Here is a 17,026-nt window from a genome sequence, read left to right as displayed (position 1 = left end):
ATGAAAAATTAACGAATTTATGCAGTCTTGCAAATTTTTCGCTATTGTGCTCAAGAAAAAATACTTAAATAAATTGAAGTCATATCAAGAAAATTTACTAAATGAATTTAATCAGTGAATTTAATGTAGAATTATTAGAAAGATACTGCTTAGTAAAGGCGACTAAGCTCAATTGAATTAATGTAAATAAACCAATTGAAATATGAAGACCAAACTGCATTGAAATACTCAGTGTAAAATTAAATAAAAATAGAAATAAAATTGTACTTATGTGCAAGACCAAAGCAAATTCGAAATTATTTTAAATTAATAATAAATTAAATAATATACAAAAAATATTTAAAAAAAATTTAAGTGTTCAAATGTAAACAAAATAAAATGTACATAACTCATATAAAGTGAAAACGAACTGCCCAAACGCATAACTCAAATAATTATTAGTTAAAATTTTTGAAATTGGGTATCTAAATTTGCAGCAGCAAAAATGTGGAAAATCTGGCATTTTGGGGAGTTCTATGCTGCTCGACTAGTCGCTCTGCTGTTGGCCTTAAATGCAATTTGTGGATTTATGGTCGTAGCAGCCACAAGCATATCACCAGCACACTCAGCAGTAGCTGTTACTTCCGCTGCATCTGCATTGCCATCTTCAGCAGTTGACACACTATCATTAGCATCGCCAGCATCAACGGCAACGTTATCTTCTGCCTCAGCACTGGCTTCAACGTCCGCATCAATAAATCAATGTTCCTGGCAGTATAATGGCACTAGTTCAGTGCGTTGTGATTTGCGTACCATTGAACGTAGTGGCTTGGATTTACAAGGTGCCGAAGGCACAAGTCAATTGTTGATAAAATGCAGCGATTTGTATTCATTCGAATCGCAATTACCGCAAGCAGCTTTCGCGCGCTTGCAGACGCTGGATGCACTGCGTATGGAGTCATGCAAATTGTTGCAACTGCCCAATAACGCATTTGAAGGACTGAGCGCTGTAAAAACGTTAGCAGTGAATACACGCAATGCTGATTGGGGTCCGAGCAAAACATTAGAGCTGTTTCCAGACTCATTGATAGGTTTGAAGCAATTGACTGAGCTGGATCTGGGTGATAACAATCTGCGCGCCTTACCTGCTGGATTTCTGTGCCCTGTAGGCAATTTGCAAACACTAAATTTGACGCACAATCGTATACGAGTGGCTGAGAATTTGGGCTTTGCTGACATGAACTGCAATGGTGGCAGTGAGTTGCAAGTGTTTGATGCTAGTTTCAATGATTTGCGCTCTATCACTGAAAGCTGGGGCATTTCACGTTTGCGTCGTCTGCAACATTTAAATTTGCAACACAACAATATATCGGAGTTATCTGGCGAAGCATTGGCTGGGCTGAGTTCGTTGCGTATTGTTAATTTGAGTTTCAATCATTTGGAGACCTTGCCAGAGGGTTTATTTGCCGGTTCAAAGGAGTTGCGTGAAATTCACTTGCAGCACAACGATTTATATGAGCTGCCCAAGGGCCTGTTTCATCGTCTTGAACAGTTGCTGGTAGTCGATTTATCTGGCAATCAGTTAACTTCAAACCATATCGACAACACTACTTTTGCTGGCTTGATACGCTTGATTGTATTAAACTTGGCACACAACGCATTAACACGCATCGATTATCGCACCTTTAAGGAGCTGTACTTCCTGCAAATACTTAATTTGCGTAACAACTCAATTGGCCACATTGAGGACAATGCATTCTTGCCACTCTACAATCTGCATACATTGAATTTAGCAGAAAATCGTTTGCATACATTGGATGACAAACTGTTCAATGGCTTATATGTGCTCTCCAAGTTGACACTGAATAATAATCTGATAAGTGTCATCGAGTCGAATGTTTTCAAAAATTGCTCTGATTTGAAGGAGCTGGACTTGAGTTCAAATCAACTGAATGAGGTACCACGTGCTCTGCAGGACTTATCCATGTTACGCACTCTCGATCTAGGTGAGAATCAAATACGTACATTTGACAATCAAAGCTTCAAAAATTTGCATCAATTAACTGGTTTGCGCCTGATTGACAACCAGATTGGCAATATAACAAAAAGCATGTTTGCAGACTTGCCACGCTTAAGTGTCTTAAATTTGGCCAAAAATCGCATACAAAGCATTGAACGTGGCTCCTTTGACAAAAATTTCGAACTAGAAGCCATACGCCTGGATCGCAATTTTCTCTCAGACATAAATGGTGTGTTCGCTACACTCGTTTCGCTGCTTTGGCTGAATTTATCAGAAAATCATCTCGTCTGGTTTGATTACGCCTTCATACCATCTAATTTAAAGTGGCTCGATATTCATGGCAACTACATTGAAGTACTGGGTAATTACTACAAACTGCAGGAGGAAATACGCGTCAAAACCCTCGATGCTAGTCACAATCGTTTGACTGAAATTGGTGCCATGTCCATACCGAACACCATCGAATTGCTGTTCATTAACAACAATCACATCAGCACAGTGCATCCGAATGCTTTCGTTGATAAGGTGAATTTGGCGCGTGTTGATTTATATGCAAATGCGATGTCGAAGCTGCAATTGCAGCAATTACGCGTTGCGCCAGTGCCACCCACAAAGCCATTACCTGAATTTTATCTCGGCGGTAATCCGTTCGAGTGTGACTGCACCATGGACTGGCTGCAGCGCATTAATAATGTCACAACACGTCAACATCCACGAGTTATGGACTTGCCAAATATTGAATGCGTTATGCCACATGCACGGGGCGCTCCAGTTCGTTCGCTAACCAGTCTCAAGCCGCAAGACTTTTTGTGCCGCTATGAATCACATTGTTTTGCGCTGTGCCACTGCTGCGACTTTGATGCATGCGATTGTGAAATGACGTGCCCCAACAATTGCACTTGTTACCATGACCAAATATGGTCAACAAATGTCGTTGACTGTGGTAATCAGCAAACCACTGAGCTGCCACGTCGTGTGCCTATGGACTCTAGCATTGTGTACTTAGACGGCAATAATTTTCCCGTGCTGAAAAATCATGCCTTCATTGGTCGCAAAAATTTGAAGTCACTTTACGTAAATGGCAGTCAGGTAGTCAGCATACAGAATCGCACATTCGCTAGTTTGGTCACACTGCAAATGCTGCACCTGGCAGATAATCGCCTGCAAACTCTGCACGGTTATGAGTTTGAGCATTTGTCGGCTTTGCGCGAACTCTATTTACAGAACAACCTGTTGACGTCGATTGAGAATGCAACGCTGGCACCGCTTATCTCGCTGGAAGTGCTGCGAATTGATGGCAATCGCTTAGTGACGTTGCCCATTTGGCAGTTGCAACTACCACAATTTAAACAACTTCGCGTTTTAGGCTTGGGCCGCAACCATTGGAGCTGTCGCTGCAAATTCCTACACGAGCTGACAACTTATGTTGCTGACAATGCCTTGATTGTGCAGGACTCACAGGATATATATTGCATGGATGTTGGCAGCGCCGAGCAGCAGCTAAAAGGCGCTGAACCACAAAAACGTGAAATCGATTTTAATACCACAGCAGCGTGCACTGATTACTATGCAGGCGGCTCCGTGCTACAGAATGGCATACCCAAATCATACATACCATTGCTAGCAGCAGCTCTGGCATTGGTATTTCTGCTCGTTGTAGCTATTGTCATATTTGTGTTTCGTGAATCTTTACGTATTTGGTTGTTTGCCCATTATGGTGTGCGCGTCTTTGGGCCACGTTGTGAGGAATCCGAAAAACTATATGATGCAGTGCTGCTGCATTCAGCTAAAGACTCAGAGTTTGTGGGGCAATATTTGGTAGCCGAACTTGAAACAGGTCGTCCACCTTTGCGCGTTTGCCTACAGCATCGAGATTTGGCGCACGATGCAACACATTATCAAGTGCTTGAGGCATCACGTGTATCACGGCGCATTGTCATCTTGTTATCGCGCAATTTTCTGCAAACAGAATGGTCGCGTTGTGAACTACGGCGTGCCGTGCATGATGCATTACGTGGACGACCACAAAAGCTAGTTATTATTGAAGAGCCTGAAGTATTATTTGAAGCTGAAAGTGATATTGAATTGTTGCCATATTTAAAAACATCTGCTGTGCATCGTATACGTCGCACGGACAGACATTTCTGGGAAAAATTACGCTATGCACTGCCGGTTGATTATCCCACATATCGAGGCAATAATTACACACTCGATCACAACCATGAACGCATCAAGCAACCAGCTAGTCCTGGCATACTATACCGCCAAGCGCCACCACCAGCTTACTGCCAAGAGGGTGCTGAAGGTGAACAAAATTACTCTTCCGCAACCACAGCCACACCAAGTCCACGACCTCAACGACGCGGTGTTGAACATGCTACACTACATCATCCCATTGCAGCCACCCACTTACATCCAAATGCAGCAGCGCATCGAAACAGTGCAGTCGAAGTGGGTAATGCACAGTATTATCATAATAGCACTGGTGGCGCTAACCAATCTTATGTGGGAGGCCGACCGCCATCTGAACACATCTACTCCAGCATTGATTCCGATTACTCCACGCTGGAGAACGAACAAATGCTAATGATGCCACCGCCATCACCACCAGTAAACGTTGGTAACGGTAATGGCAACAGCATACAACGCATGCACCAGCAACAACTGCTGCAGCAACACCAACAGCAACACCAACAGCAACAGCAGCATTCGCAGACATGGCGACCGCAACAAAATCAAAAACAACGCACCGATCACAGTGGCACATTAACCGCAAACGCAGTTGCAGCGCCAACAACAGCCTTGACAGGACAACAGCAAGGACAACACGTGCAGGCATATTTAGTGTAAATGTAGTGCTAGTAAATCTATTATTAAAAATATTGACATACATTGGAAACAATGTAGCATGTATGTATGAAGAGAAAAAGGACTGGTTCCTCTATTTAATAAAATCGCATAAATTTAAATTATTTATAAAAATATAATATATAGAAAAAAAAAAAATACATAAAAAAGATATAAAATTGGCTGTTGCTCACTCAGCACAGCTGCAACTGAGAGACAAACTACTTAAACCCAGTGAATAGTATAGGACGTACGTAATTGAATTTTCCTCATCTGGTATATAATTAAATATGTATGTATTCTAACTGCTACGATTGAAGGCATATATAAGTATTTGTGTGTATTAAAATCTATTTATGCATTTATTATGTGTAAGTACTACTTAATAATTGTAATCTATATATATATAATATGCTAAATTTGTGTATACTATATATGCTTTTGTTATATATTGTAAATAGAAATGTGTATAAATTATTTAAGCATAAATTTAAAAAATTATTCGAAATATAAAAAACAACACAAGTAATTAACTCTTTAGTATAAATTAATTTTATTATAATAACTAATTGAAAGATATATACTAAAAACGGACTGACTAATCACAACAGACAAACTATTTGCAATTTGAAAGGACAAAAAAGATACGTTAAGTAATTCTAAAATCTGCAAAAAGTTTGAGAAACACAGAGACAAAATTACTATAGTCAAATTATATAAACAAACAGTAAATTAAGACTTTTAAAATTAATGGACAGTCAAATATATATATGTGATCAAAAGCAGTCAGAGAGAAGTTGTGTGCAGCCAAAACAAAAAAAAAACAAGACAACAGTTCAACCCGATATATAAACAGTATGACCAGAAAGTGAGAGGTATGTGTGTATATGTATTCCTCACATTTTGGTTGAAATGAACAAATGAGTAACTTTATATGGACGTTAAAGGCTTAAGGTATTAAGAAACCTGTTTTTTGTGGTAAAGAGAATTTAATTTATGAACAGCTGTTAATTATAAATCTTTGATAAATAGTTACGCTTACATTAGACCTTTCTTATTCAAACCTTTCTTATAGTAAAATCATTTCCTTTACAACCATATAACATATAACCAATTCAGTTTGTTTTCATTATAATGTAAAATTTTATTTAACCACTAAATTGGAACATCCAATAAGACATATTTTGCAGCTTAAGTAACTCAAATTGTTTCTCTGCTATCTAATTATAGTATTTAAATATATCTACAATAAATACCCTATAGCACCTATTAAAGGATTTCAAAGGATAAGTCACAAATTTATTCAAAAAATATTGAAATACTGTTTTTAACTTAAAATATTTTAGATTGCAGTCAATCACTTGACACCAGACACCAGAGACAATAATACTCGTATCATTATTTAAGTAAAAATATAGAATTTACTACTTCTCTAAAAACGAGTTTCCTTTCTTTTAGATACGTGAAGAATTTGTTTGTTAATCAACATTTACTAAATCAAGTATTAACTGGTATCTGGTATATTATGAGCACCTCGATTTAAACTCGTATCTGGTATAATATTAACACATATTTTCTCTAAGGATGTTTTCTATACCTGAGATAATGTCGTAACTGACACAATAGAAGCACTTACCTACTGATATTAATTCCTGCTTAATATACTATGAACATTTTAGTTATTAATATAATTATTTGATATTTTAATTAATTATTAAATTATTATTATAAACAACTCATTTCGGATGTAATGTGAGCACCTACCTTCTCTCTCAGATACATATTCCATTACTCTCCTTTGTGCTCTATATAATTAACGTATTAACAACAATATTTAATATAACTAGTCTTATCAAGACTCTATATCTATATATTACATATAGGTTTATTGCTTTATATTATATAGGAAATATTTTTATATAATGAAGCTAATAATAATGCCGCTTATATATGTATAGCACATCATTGCCATTATAGTTACTGCGTTTAAGGTTTCGCCTTCTCACTCTTGTGTATTATAATAAACACTTGATTTATAAATGACCTAATCCGTTTCATTAATAAATTAAAAACGTTTTAAAGTTAACAGGTGGTACATTAGATCTATACATAAGCGCAGAGCCACACTATGTTTTGAGATTCTCTCCCTTCTATAATTATTACAAATAAAAATAAAAATAGGCTTTTACTATAATGGTAGTCCTTTTTCATTCAATAAGAATTCAAGTATTATTGTATGTATAATCACATATATTATACACAACATATTTTTAAGGTCTTTGAATCAATACAATATTGATATGTTAGTGTTAGCCATATACATTCCTTCTACTGAGCAGTCTGTAAATTTGATCCAAGTTTTAAAGACCACACATTATGCTTGATGTAAAAAACAGTATAATTGATTTTTTAAGATATTTTCTAATCAGAACTTTTGTATCTAAATGACAATATTAGATATTTTTATTTAATTTCAATATCTAAATGTTCTATATATTCGTTGTTGTAGTTGTGTTAAGAAAGATTCTTATTTGTATAATAAGAATGAGCTTTCATACCATAGACCTCCATGAAATTTGATTGACCCACATCTGATACCTCAAACTTTAGTATCACATTAAACTGAAGTTAATTTTAATGGTCACAGCTCCATATTACAGTTACTCAGATGCAACAAACTGAAACTCATAAACGAAACTCATAAAAAACAAAACAAAGCTTTTATTCCTATACAAAAACAAAAAAAAAATTTAACAAAATACACAAAGATTATAAAAATAAATAAATATTTTCTCATAAAAAAAAAAAAAATAAAAATTAAACAATTGTCTAAATGCATAAATGTAAAACTTACAAACTTTTTTTTATACATTTTAAGCGAAATATATTAACGTCTATATATTTCGACCTCATAAAAGATACAGTAACTTACATTTAAATGTCGAACATACGGGTAACCTCATACATAAATATACATAAACCAATCGAACTTGTAAATGTAAATTAACTAAATAGATATTAATGAAACGAACTCTTTTTATATATATAAAACTGTATGTATGTATGTCTGGATATATGTATGTGTATATAAGAAATATTTAGAGACTAATAAAGATTAAAAGTGAAGTTACTAAATGCAGTCAGACACTTCGAATTACATATACCCATGCATACATAATAAGAAACTATTTATGTACTCAAGTGAAATTTATCATAAATATTAACTTTAAAATAGATAAAAATAAAAATAAAAGTATCTAATAAAATTAAATAACTCTCATATAATATAACTTTACATACTCGTACATACTTACAACTGAACTACGTGAAACTGATGATATGATAAATTTTAGCATTTAAAACGTCTAATTTTTTTCTTTCCATAAGGAATTTAATTGTTTTAAATTTTAATATATAAAAAAAAATTTTTTGTACAATGAATACTTTTGTATATTGTTTAAAGATAGTTTTTTTTTGGAAAATATTTTTTACTTAAGAGAAAAAAAATTTGTTATTAAAATTATACTGCAAAAATTATTAAATTCTAACACAATAAGAACAAATATTTCAAGATGAAACTGCTTAATTACTTTAGCAAATTTACTAAATAATAAATATTTTACATATTTACTAGATAAAAAAATAATTTTGCTGTAGTATGAAAATCTGAGATAAACTCACTAATAATATATGAAAATGTGACGAAATGCTCGTACTATGTATTGTGTATTATGTAAAAGCTAAGCAAAGAAATCCAAAATTGTTATTTATTTTTATTTTGTAAATTAATTTATACATAAATATATATATATATATATATATATATATATATGAAAATATTATTACTAAATAAAATTTTTGTGAATAAAACATTTGTTTCAAAAAACAAATGTTTGTGAAAATATTAAATAAATTGTTTTAATTATATTTAGAGAGGAAGGAAATGCTATAAACAAAGTCATAGTCATCTAATTTTGACAAAGAGACGGTCTCTGTCCCTATCAATGAGTATCAGATTCTTAGAAAGATTAGTCAAAAGCATGTAATTTTGATAAAGACACTATCTTTGTCTATGAGTATCAGATTCTTAGAAAGATTAGTCAAAGCCATGTAATTTTGATAGAGACGCGATCTTTGTCTATGAGTATCAGATTTTTAAAAGAATAAGTCAAAGCTATGTAATTTTAATAAAAAGACGATCTCTGTCCATCAATATCAGATTATTAGAAGGAATAGCCAAAGCTGTGTAATTTTGTTAGAGACATGATCTCTGTCTATAGATACCAGATTCTTAGAAAGATTAGTCAAAGCCATGTAGTTTTGATAAAGAGACAGTGTCGGTCTATCAATATCAGGTTTTTAGAAAGATTAGTCAAAGTCATATAATTTTAGAGACGGTCTCTGTCTAACAATATCACATTATCAGAAAGATTAGTTAATTTATTATATTGATATATTATTGAAGTCAAAAGATTCATAAAGCGAACTTCTAATAACATTTATATGACAAGTAAATAGTTTAGAATAAACGTGTAACTGGCTTTCAGTAGTGTTGAGGATTGAGATTTATTTCATTAGATATAACATTAAAGTCAAAAGATTCATAGTGTAGTAGCAATAATTCTAACATGACAAGCAGACAGTTTAGAATAAACGCGTTACTGGTTTCTAGTGTTCCAAAGCTCTGCGAACAACCCTGATCCTTTGTATTGCTTAATTATCTGTCAATTATCTACCAAATACATTCTATAAGAAAAATATGCTCTCCGTATAACTTAAGGTTAATTGCTCACAATCATTGCACTTTATTTGAAAAAAATTAAATTACTAACAAAGGCACCTGCTTTTGTCTCTTATCACCTACGCTTTTCTAAAAGCTAAAATTATGTTACTTAATTTGTCAACAGCAATTTTCTCCACAACACAATGAAAAGTTTAGAATTGCACGCAACTCTCCAGCAGTTGCAATCACTTTCCTCGCATTTATGTTAACTGCATGCACACACACTCACACAATACATACATGCAGTGCAGTGCATGCAAACAGCCCGACTGCATTGGGCGTGTGCTGTTGTATCTTCCGCCGCTTTATAGCTCGTATCTGTGCATGTCGTGATATCGAAATGCATCGAACTTTATCTGGGCCCGCTTGCGTTATTTATTAGGTGCAGTTCTACAGCTTTGCGCCTATAACTAATAAATTGTCACGCCGTATTATTAAATTTTTCTAAATTCACTTTTTTTTCGCTTTTTTTTTTCATTTTATACAAAGCAACTTTATTTAATTTAGGCAGGTTGCCCTATTGATGTGAGCACAAAAGACAGACAGACAATAGCAATAATAATAATAAAATTAAGGTGTGTGTAGGCTTACTGACTGTCATATTCTGTGTGCTTAAAGGCAACATTTGGTAGATATTCTTTTTCTTTCAATTTTTTTTGATTTTTTATTTAATATAAAATTATTTTTCTTTTGTTTTGCATTTTTTTCATATATTTTTTTGTACTTTTTACGTTATTTATTTGACAAATTTGTGTAGGTTGCCTCGAAACGTGACGAAAAGCACTTTTAGATGAAAAAATGCATAAAAAATGAAGCGCCAAGAAAAAAAAAAAAGTTTCATCAAATGAAAGTTGAATTCTGCAAATTCATACAAACCTAAAAATATTTTTCAATATTTATATATGTTTTTTTTGATAACAAAAAATAAATAATAAAATAAAAAAATGTACGGGAAAAACATTTGTAAATTAAATTTACCAACTTTTTAAAAAAGTTGAAAAGTTTTTCGTATACTAAGTGGAATTTTCCGCACAAACTTTAAAATTTTCCCTTCAGGATAAATTTTAAGTATTTCACAAAATTAATTTCAAGTAAATTTCTAAAACGAGAACAGTTCTTCAGTGCTGACAAACTGTCTTATTGGAACTAACATTTCGTCAATTAAATTAGTGAAAGTCAACAATTTTGACTTGATTTGACTTGAACATTTTTTTCAAATAGGTGATAAAAGTACTACCTGAGGAAGAAGAAACTAGTCGCAATAGTTTAACTTGATTTTGTAAGTCTTAGAACAATCTTCTCTTTTTCTGAATTTAATAGGACATCTTACACTCTCTCTATTCAGGGTCGTACCAAGTAGTTCTTTCGTAAGGACTTTGAGATCATTTCAGAATTTAAAAAAAATATTTAATCTCATTTAACAGTCATAATGCTTTAACAATGTATGTATATAGTGCACTATATATTCCGTCAGGAAGATGTGCTAAGCTTTAAACTTTATTTCTGTAAATTACTATCAGAATTGAACTAAGCTTTTGGTATGAATTACCCAAGTAGTCGCAGACACTATTGATACTATAGACATCAATTCGCGCTTCATCAAACAAAGAAGAAAAAGAATGTAGTTCTTCTACTCAATTCAAGGGGTCTTCAGACACTTACGTATAATATCTTTAGTTTTTTTTTTGTGTAATATAAAATTAGCGATCATAATAGAGAAGCAAGTGTGTTAAATATATCCTGGTACTGACGAATTAAATCATATAGTAACAAGATGCTAAAGGTCAAAAGGAAAATTGGATGATTGAATTGGATGATTATGAGAAAAATTTGAAAGAAAAGAGTCTCATTTAAAATGGAAGAACTGCACAACTTATCTCATGTCCATAGCCATTTTAACTAATGGTAGCGTCTGCAAAAGAGACAAGCTATTGGTAGGTGCTAAATGAATCAAAAACTATGTAACAGCTAATATCAAAAGAAAGAAGGATATAAATATTTGTGGAGTTCGTAACATTAAAATACCTAACATAACGCTCGGTCTAATTTTTTGTACTATATTACGAATAGTAACTTTTGTTAGTCTGTTGATCATATACATTTACGCATATATGCATAAGTATACATTTATATAAGTATTGCTTTATATTGTATATTATAATTTTTGTTTATATACATTATATATAAATCTGTTACTGTATATAAATTTCAACAGAAGTATATTAATACAACATCTCGGATATATATTATATATTCTAATATAAATATACGTATACAATTCTGTTAGTGTCTCTAAATTTTCAATAGAAATATATTTATATTATATGTTGATTATATATATATTTAATTCCATACCAATTATTTTAAATATATATGCATTAATCACAGAATGCATTAAATTAAACTTAATTATTTAAGAAAATTTATTAAATTTTTTATATAGTTGTTTAGTTTCTGGAATATTTGTATTTTTTATAAGTACATATATTTTCATTCGCATATGTTTGTACTTTAATGCCCCAAATAAGCTTTTCTGATTTCAGTTTGTACATTTCAAATATAAACAAAAATTTGGGCACCAGGCCATGGAACATATGCGAACCATTTTCGTTTATCTTGAATTTCGTTTTACTCCTAAAAAAATCTTTTCAATTTTATTTTTTTTTTATTTTTTTTTTTTTTTGTATAATGGAAAGTGCATTAAGGTCATTCTGATAATTTTCTAATGGAAAACTATAATTCTTAAATAACGGACAGCCAAATAACTGTACGACTTCATTTTGAGGATTCTAATGACAAAAAGTAATTTATAAAAATAAGTAAAAATAAATGATATATAGAATATAAAGTATAAATGAAGAATATTTTTGTTTTATTAAATTTAAAATAATAGAAATTATTTTGCATTTAATTAGATATTTGCTTCTGCTAGGATAATATTTAATTAAACTATACTTAACTATGACTATGTTTTTCGCCTTAACGCTGGTTAGCTTTAATTAAAATTTACACATCGTTTTTCCACTCTTGTTCCCAAGCAATTCCGTCTCTTTTCACGCTTCTTTTCATAGTATCTGCCATATACCATAGATTTCTCAACAAGAATAATATAACTACCTTATATTGAGTGTTTGTTCTACAGAACCACGGCTGTAATCCTTTATTGCTCACTTCTGCTAGAAAAATATTAAATTAAACTATAAACTATAACTATGTTTCAGACCTTGTTCCAGATTTGCTTCAATTTAAACCCCACCTATTTATAAACTGCTCTTGTTCCCAAATAATATTTTAACCCTTTCGTCCATCCTTTATCCGATCATATCCTAAACTATGTATTTGTATTTGTGAGTTCCTTTATATTATCCGCTATATATGTAGCTCCTCACTGGTTGTATAAGCAACAACAAAATAACTATGTTATTTCGAACATTCTTTATACTTTTTACTATTTCACTTTTCTTATAATATTCTTAAATTGGTTTAAAAGTTTTTATGCAGATTCAAATGTGGAAGGACCCCAGACCCCCATAACCAATAATGAGCTCTGGTTCAGAACGAATCAGCCTCTTATAACTGATGAAATAATGATGCACAAGTACAAATGACTTGGCCATACTTTAAGAATACCCGCTGGTGATATCGCAAGAAAAGTCTTAGATTTTAATACTTGGAAGTATTAATCTCTTCTACTTCTTCCCTGCAGTAGAAGAGCAGGGCGCCCGTGCAATACTTGGAAGAGACAAACTGACGCTAATTAAGAAACGCTGGAAAGAGTTGGAGTGAAACAAAACGTCTTGTATTGGACAGAGTTCAATGGAAGCTATTTGTAACGGCCCTTCGTTCCACCTAGGAATAAAAGGATTAAATAATAACCTCAGACCCCATTTTAAAATTTTTATTCAACACCTTTGGCTATTCACTCTTGCAGTCAGAGTTTTATAATATAAAAATTTAAAAATGCGAAATATTCTTAAAAATATTTAAAATAATTGAATGAACAAATATAAAATTAAATTTAAATTTAAATTTGTGGACGTTAATGTGAAGTTTGGAAGTATGAAAGTTATTACCCATGTAAGTGAGAGTACACGACAAACAAAAAAAAAAAATATTAAATTAAAAATAAATATTTGGATTTATTTTTTTGTTTAATATATTAAAGTCTGAGGTTTGCCGATTGGACTGCCTGTTTACATACAAACAGAATAAATCAGATATGAATCCGTAGAGCATATGTACATAGTAACACTGCTATGTATATATATACATTATATGTGTTGAAAGCTACACTATTTATTTTATATATGGAAAAAGTGTATATCACATTCCTACAAAAAATATTTGTATTTTTTATGAAGACATAAGAGACCAGCATTTTATTTGCATTTAAATAAATGTTGCTGCCGTTGGTTGTCGCTGCCATTACCGCTACTGTTGCTGTTGCTATTGCTGTTGCTGCTGGGGTTGTATTGTTGTATGTTACTGTGAAATTATACAAAAGTATATGCAATTGTATCAGAATAATAAATTGTGCATTGAGCATAAATGAAACTATATTCCGCAGTAAAAATTATATAGAAAAATGTGATTTTAAGTGGTGGTGTTGAGGTTCTTCCACAAAAGGGGTAGGTAGTAACAATTACGAATGAAAACAACCGCAAACTTAGCAGTAAATTTAGTTTGTGGTTCAGAAAATAAAAAATTATTTTGAATAAAATTTTTCTATAATATAATTACGGAGGTTATTACCATTAGAGTTGGAAAATGTAATGATTATTGGTGATTGTAATAGCTTAAGTAAATTAAAAATACTGACGACATCTGATATCAAATTACATTAATTAACTTCTGATCTATTAAGAAGACTTAAACAAACTAAACTTGTTTACTTAATATATTAAGTTTTTCCTTAGTCTTAAGATTAGCATATGCAATATGCAATAAAAATAAGAGAAAACGAAAGGGCCAAAGTCAAGAGACCTTCTCCGTTGTATGTTTATCTCAGCTAATCTCAGAAAAAACAGTTTAGACTTTAATGCTTTGACCCAAATGCCCAAATCGCAAATCCACTTAAAGTATAAATATACATTTAAAGGCAGTTGAAACCATCCTACAAACAATCATAAAAGTGTGTATTGTCTTTCAAAGGTAAGTCTAAGAATTAGTATTGCTTAGTAGAAGAAAGGCACTAAGAAAGAACCACACCACAATTTGAAATTTAATTAGAAGTAAAAGAATTAAGAGTGAATAGATTTGGTTAATTTAAGCTGCTTAAGGGGGGAAAATCGCTAGACAATACAAAACTTTATGTTCAACTCATTATTTATCTGCAACGCTAATGTTGTGTAAAGTGAAAGAACGCTTAAAGGTTACAAATTAAAAACCCTAAGAAAAGTGAAATAAGCTGACCAAATTGTGAAACCCAGAAAACAATAAAAATTATTGTAGACAAACAAAACAAAACAAAAAAAACTATTTTACTCATATGACTTAAACAGATACAATGTGAAATGTATAAATTGAAAGTACGTGGGTAATTGCTGGGGAACCTGCGGTGAAAGAGCAAAAACGGTTACTCAGCAATATTCAATAATGAAAAAATAAACACGAAAATCCATTAAGGCTAAAGTGAGGAATCATTAAATGAGACTTCTCAGCTTTGAAACGCAAAATGCGGTAAAATTAATTTCAGAATTATGTCATTGCAGTGTCGATACATGAACTTATCAGATACTTTCTATGAGTACTTTCTCCAAGTACTTTTTTGCACTCTTCATTATATTTTAAGATACAGTAATTATTAATGATTATGACAAATTATTCGTTTCAACCATGAAATTTGAATTTTATTATAAAAAATAAGTTTTCTGTTTTCATTTATATTGAATGTAAAACTAGTCAACGAATTAGCTTTTTTTTGAAGAAGTTAAATCTAGATATAATTAATGTAATAATAATTTTATTTTAAATAATAAAAATTATATTGTTTTAACTATTGCTCATAACAAAGTCAGGCTCTGAGAAGACTATTCAAAATACCATAGTGCATTAGGACAAATGACATCTTCAGAGACCTCAAGATTCATAAAGTATAGAGCCCTGAAATTACCATATTTGCAAAAACTGACAGACTTACTAACACCACGTTATTAAGTCTCAGAATGGTTACAGGCTCCTCGGGAAGGTATGCAGATCTGAGGTCAATAATAGCTTAGTCTGATAAACTAATAAACAATAATCCAGCCAAGGCGTAAAGAGGGGTTTTGAAAACACCTCGAGTTAAGAAAGAGAAAAAGTGCTCAAGTGCATTGGCTTCAACAAAATAAATAAATAACTATTTTTAGTTCGACATATAACAGGAAATAGTGACAGTAATAGGAAACACTAGTCCATGGTAATACAACGGGTCATTATTTTAGGCTAAGTAGGTTTTGAATGCAAGGTCGTGACTCCAACCTTATTTAACCTATAGGAACATAACAATGAAATTATTAAATGTTTACATATATAAATGCAAATATTTTATATGTTATTTATATATTATATATATTCATTTATATAAATTTTACTCACAACAAATGATAGAAATAGATGGGAAATTTTTGTATTTATTTAGAGATTTTAATATAATTCCGGCGTTATAAACCAATTACAATTATAAGATCCAGCTTATTCCGTGCATATCCATTAACCAGAAAACTGACTCAGTTTGTTATTTAGTACTAAACTGAATGAGAAAAAAAATTTCATAAAGTTGGAGATATGTTTTAAACAGTAGAGAATTGCAACAACAATATTTTATTATTTTTATTTTTGACTAACCAAATTTTGGCTGAGTAACAACACACTACTCTTCGACAGCTTTGTATTTAATACCATAGTTTCTACCAATTAAAATAGTCACTGTAGTTATAGTTACAATCAAATTTAATAAGTTTTTTAACGCGACGTTAGTGAGAATGAATGGATTAAATATAGGCTAATGTAAGTAAAGTTTTGATAAGCTATTTACTTCGCTGACAGAGATATGCAAATAAATTTCACACAGATAAGTTTGATAGTGGATTAAATGAATGGATCTATATGTTATAAGGTATATACTTAACGCTTCAAAACCCCTAGAAATTGGTTGATTATTTCATGCTTACTGAAGCAGCTGTACAATAACAGTACAGTGCCAGATACTTCTTAGAACAGTTAGAAGAATAGAACGGTTAGACAATTTAATTCATAGTGTTAGAAAGTTTAGAAATATTCAAAAAACTTCTAAATTAATACTTTTTTCTTATCTATAAATGTGGATTAAGTACCATGAATGAGATTGGCAACCACGAACTAAGATCGCCGTCGCTGACGATATTATTTAGAACTTCGCTAAGAAGCTCGCAATGATA

At 31.8% G+C, this 17,026-nt stretch overlaps 1 protein-coding gene across 1 annotated transcript; it reads left to right on the top strand.

Moving 5' to 3' along the window:
• The first annotated feature begins 365 nt into the window (after nt 1–365).
• Nucleotides 366–5,164, top strand: LOC119683728 (toll-like receptor 7). The gene has a single exon (XM_038097537.1). It carries the CDS (start codon nt 485–487, stop codon nt 4,847–4,849), a length of 4,365 nt encoding a protein of 1,454 aa, XP_037953465.1. The 5' UTR covers nt 366–484; the 3' UTR covers nt 4,850–5,164.
• Nucleotides 5,165–17,026: the final 11,862 nt, after the last annotated feature.

Source organism: Teleopsis dalmanni, chromosome 2 (genome assembly GCF_002237135.1).
Source record: "Teleopsis dalmanni isolate 2A chromosome 2, ASM223713v2, whole genome shotgun sequence".
Lineage (NCBI taxonomy): Eukaryota > Metazoa > Arthropoda > Insecta > Diptera > Diopsidae > Teleopsis > Teleopsis dalmanni.
Note: the sequence above shows the minus strand (reverse complement) of the source record. Positions and strands in the feature narration are given on the sequence as shown.

What these genes read in the sequence shown, in the direction of transcription:
- LOC119683728 (XM_038097537.1), top strand. Translation starts at nt 485, where the DNA reads ATGTGGAAAATCTGGCATTTTGGGGAGTTCTATGCTGCTCGACTAGTC.